Raw genomic sequence first — 5,106 nt, 5'->3', positions numbered from 1 at the left:
CTGCAGAAAGAGATTTGGCTGGGCAGACCTGCATGGTTCCTATGAGACTTGCTCATGAGTACCGTTTTCTGAAGACTCCTTGTCTCTACCCAAAGCCAGTGACTAAGGACAAGGTCATCCTGTGGCTTCTGCAGCCCCCGGTCTAAGGACAGTGTGTGGCTTAGAGCAAACACCCTTAGCTTGTTGCAGAGCTCAACATGTATGAACACATTATTAAAATTATGCTTTTGAAATAACACATCAACCAATGGTGCATTGTCCTTTTTAAAAAAGCAATGTCAGAAGTTTCAATGGAAGGCATGGTGAGCCTTTCCTGGGGGAGGGGAGGGGCACGAATCCACACAATTTGGGGGACTGGGATCCCCAATGGCTCCCCACCACACCTCAGGGCAACCTCAATCTCCCTGTTATCATTATTGGCAATGTTTCTGCCTTTTAGGATTAAAAAGGCAGCAAATTTCCAAGACAGAAGAACAGTTCATAACTAAATATATTTGGAATTGGAAAAGGGAGGCAAGAACTACATCAGAGGGCTTTGGTGATGTTTGCTCTTGGTATCGATGAATTTATTGATGGATACAGCTGTACCACTAATCTTAATTTTGGTTAATTTCACAAGACTCTCTTAGAAAATAACATATTCAAAAGAATTGGCCCTGCTAAGTCATTTGAGAAAACCACATTAAAAAGAAAAAAAAAACACTGCTGTATTCAATATTATGATATTACAGTATTACAGGCAAGAAAAAAATCATACTACTGTCTTGACTGTAAAAATGCTCACACTTTCTGGCCAATTTAGGATTAAAGGAAATGTGTCCACTCCTGTTCAGGAAAGTTACTAACTGACCACATATATAGTTTTTTCTCTCTCAAGTTGAAGTTTGAGACAGGTTTACATTTTTTTTAAAAAACTCAGTGTACTCTGTACCAGTTAGGAGAGGAAAGAAAGATTTGGGAATCGAGAGCACACCAACACTTAATGACAAAGACACGGCTGACGTTGAGCACATCAGTCACACTCCACACAGTGTGAGATTAATTCCCAGAGTCCTTTGCACACTTATTCATGATTTTGCTCTTCGAAAGGAAGTTTTTTTCATCCCTGTGCCAACTCCATTGCGAAAGGACCTTTTCATAAAAGTCTTCTCCAAAATTGGCTTTAGAAAAGCTAGTTCCTCGCTCCTGTCCAGCCTAGTTGGGCAGCTGTTCAGCAGGATGAGAAAGTAATCAGATTTTCCAGACACCTGGCAATTCAGATGGGGGAGCAGGGAGAGAATACAGCTTTAGGGTTAAAAGTTTATTGCAACAGGAACAATTTTCCAAATCTTACGGTGATAAATCCAATACTCACATATCCAATCTTCTTAAGGGTAGAAATTTTGCTAAAACAAAATATATACTTTATCTAGCTACAAAATATCATTTGGAGTGATCTACCCACTTGTCTAATTTTTACACTACTTGTGTAATTGCTGCTATTCAGTATTTATGTCATGCACTGTACATAGTTATCTTGTTGATGTTATTTTATAAAGAATATTTCAAGTGGAACTAATTAGTCCTGGAAATCATTTTTTAAATTCATTTAGAAAAGCAACCCATGATGATCAAACTGCAGGTTTCAATCAGAACCACTTTCCTTCTGGGGCCTGTCCTGGGCCATTTGCCAAGGTTCTTTGTAAGGAAGTCTTGCTATTTGGACACTGGAATTATCATCTTTTGACTTTGGTTCAGTTGAGGTATGGAATCTTAGCACTCTAACCAGCCTCCAAGAACCTGCAGTTCAACCCCATATTTCGCAGATGAGAAAACTAAGTACCAGAGCAAAGGGGCGTGCCACAAATCACAGGGCTGCCAGATCTGAGATGCAGTTCTGACCCAGGACGTGCATAAGAATTGTCAGCACTTGTCATGTTTTCTCTCCTGTGTGGTTTTTTCTCTCCTGCATGGTTTCAGAAGAATTATAACACTGACAAGATGCTAATACAAATTTCATTAAGAATAACAGGCAAAGATTTACCAATGAGTGTCATGCTACATGCTTTATGGATATCATCTTACTTTATTACCCCCAAAAAAGGTCTATGAAGTAGGTACCATTACTTCTTCAGTTTTCAATGAGGAAATTAGATGGCTTACAGATAAAGGCATTTAAGTCAAGGCATCTGACTCCAAGCCCAGGTTTCTCAACTAAACTAGAAGTACGAGAAGAAACTGGAGCTGAACGATTTTATTATAAATAATGAGACATATGACAAAGTAAAAACTATCCATTTTCTTGTCTTGGTGCAGGGTAACAGGTTTGGTCTCGGGTTACTGGATGTGGAAATTGAAATGGGGCCACAGTACATACAACACACCCTGGAATTCTTCCCCTGTCACTGGGTGGTTTGCCGAACTCAGCAGCAGTCAGAGCTCCCCAGGGAAATCAGTCCCATGGGCCTCTAGGGAAAAAGATGGGCTTGTTTCTTTCTTTTTGATCTGGGAGTAATCAGAGTTTCAGAAATATTAATCATGGGAAAACCAATCAAAAACTCTCAGTTGAATGCTCACTATGCATTTTTCCCTATATTGACAGAGGACATCTAAACATAATAGATATAATGTCATCTATTTTAAATCCTCAGCAGGGAGGGGCCTATGAATCATTGTAGGAAGGGAAGCAATACAGTTCTTTCCAGAAATACTCATGATGCCACCTTTATACTGCAAAAGAAATATACCACTTCCAAATATCAGATTCCTAAAACATCTCTAAACATCACAAAAAAAAGATACTGATGCTTAGAGCCAGGGGCACATTCATTTACAGAATAATATTGAATGTTGGCTGGTTAGCTCAGTTGGTTAAAGTGTGGTGCTGGTAATACCAAAGTCCAGAGTTCCATCCCTGTACTGGCCAGACACCAAAAAAAAAAAAAAAAATAGAATACTGTATATTTGACTGGTTGATGGACTTTATGACGTTCACTACAAATATTATAAGATCCTATGTGTCATTTATCTGCATAACCATTCACCCTAAACAATCAAATATTGGCATGAATACCACCCACACCATCACTACATGACAGGGTTAAAATGAGAATAAATTGTCACATGATAAAAAAGAAATACAGAAAACTCAGTGAAAGGAGAAACAGTTCATTTATGAGCAAGGAAGTCTCAGAAGTGTCTTAAAAGAAAGTACATTCTTAACTTGTTTTAAAAAGCTGCAGACAAGTGCCTCTTGTTCAACAGAAATGTCATGAATACACCTTTGAAGAAAGAATAGAGGGCCGGCCCCGTGGCTCACTCAGGAGAGTGCGGCGCTCATAGCGCCCGAGGCCATGGGGTTTGGATCCTATATAGGGATGGCCGGTGCACTCACTGGCTGAGCGCGGTGCAGATCACACTGTGCCAAGGGTTGCTATCCCCTTACGGGTCAGGAAAAAAAAGAAGAAAGAATAGAAAATAAGTAGGGAGACACTTGAGAAAATATACCAATTTATGGATTGTGACCATCGACTCAATCAATGTGGTGTCTTATAGAATCAATGACTAAATTATTGTTGAATGTTCACAGGAGAAAAACAGAAGGAAAAAAAAGAAGCTAGATTAAATAAACAAGACATAGAAAAATAACAGATGTGAAGATTAGTAAGAAGACCAATAACATGAATAACTAAATCACCACGTTTGGACATGTTACCTAATTCAGGATTCATGTGACATCTTTTTAACCTATAAGTACTTTCGTAAATTACATTGGTTTCAGTAATTACAGTGTGACAGGCTATGTTTTAGTGAAGAAAAGTTAAAGTTCAAAACATGATCAGTGGCAGAAGATATTTTTAAATTTTAAACAAAATATTGACAAAAACAACTGAAATACCACACAGAAATAGTACTAAATATTCCAAAGAAAGACATCAATTCTCTGAATGTTTTGAACAGTTCAATGAACATGGGTAAGAGATCAATCAATATTCTTAAATAAATACACGAATTAAGATTTTATGTAATATTTTATTGAGATCTAACATTTCGTCTACGTTCTATCTGAAAAACATCCCTATTTTTGTAAAGTTAGGAAAATCATTGTTTTTAAAAAAACTGATCAATGTATTTTTAATATAGTTTCAATGGTTTAAATGTTCTCTTTGGTTATGAGTGAAGGCATGTGGAATAAACTCCTTGTCATGGGCAAAAAAGTTAACACTTTACATGGAAATGAATATTTCCCTATGCAAGGGTCAAGCCCTAAATAATCCAGAACAAATTTTAATATACTCCAGTATTATTTATTGTCACATAAATATTTCCTTTGACTAATTTCATGAATCTGCTTACACTTTTTTATTGAAAGCTCTAATAATGAAAGAAATTACTCTTCTGTCATGTATTCCTTGAGATTATTTTGAACTTACGTCCTCTACAATTCTAGTCACCTATTCGAGCATCACAAATAGAAGCAAAACTCTTACCTTAGAAGATGGAACCGGATAACACCAAAACACGTTCATGGTGGACAGCGACAGAACTAAGATAAGCTTGAGTTTTAATGAGCTGCAGAGTAGGAAAAAACGAAAAAACCTCAGATTTAGTCTCATCTAGGCAAGTATAAGTAAAAAAAAATACAAAATTCAATGATTTGTAATAATGAACATGCTAATAATAATTTTAAAAATTTTTAAAAAGAAACAAGCAGAAAAAACATCAACATCTTTCTTTGTGGAAAAATGCAATCTTTTACCTAATCATTTTGGACTTTCTGAAATCTGTGCAGGTAGGTAGTTTTAATGCCAGATTCCTCAAACTTACTGTCAGGTCCTCCTCGGGTGGCCCTTTTATAACAGAAGACTTCAGGAGTAAAATGTCATTACGTCTCATCATATGTGACTAATTGGTCTGACGGTGGCCTTTTGTTCTTGCGAAGCGGGAAAAGGACAATAACATACAGGCATTGTCATCGAGCTACCAACAACTGACTTCATTTAAAGTTTGCCATTAAGATGGTCCTTCAAAAACATTGTCTTCTAGACTGCATCATCATGACATAGATGGCCAGAGGTCTCAAAAGGAACAAAAAGTATTTTTTAGCTTAGAGTTGAAACACTTACA

General features: G+C 37.1%; 1 protein-coding gene across 1 annotated transcript; it reads right to left on the bottom strand.

The window, feature by feature from the left end:
• Window positions 1-1,067: 1,067 nt before the first annotated feature.
• Window positions 1,068-4,595, bottom strand: NPS (neuropeptide S). Its single transcript, XM_063101621.1, has 2 exons — window positions 4,470-4,595; window positions 1,068-1,247 (listed from the first exon to the last, which is right to left on the bottom strand). The coding sequence occupies exons 1-2, from the start codon at window positions 4,593-4,595 to the stop codon at window positions 1,068-1,070; spliced, it is 306 nt and encodes a 101-aa protein (XP_062957691.1).
• Window positions 4,596-5,106: the final 511 nt, after the last annotated feature.

Source organism: Cynocephalus volans, chromosome 7 (assembly GCF_027409185.1).
Source record: "Cynocephalus volans isolate mCynVol1 chromosome 7, mCynVol1.pri, whole genome shotgun sequence".
Taxonomy (NCBI): domain Eukaryota; kingdom Metazoa; phylum Chordata; class Mammalia; order Dermoptera; family Cynocephalidae; genus Cynocephalus; species Cynocephalus volans.
The sequence above is the reverse complement of the archived record's forward strand: the minus strand, read 5'-3'. Positions and strand labels throughout refer to the sequence as shown.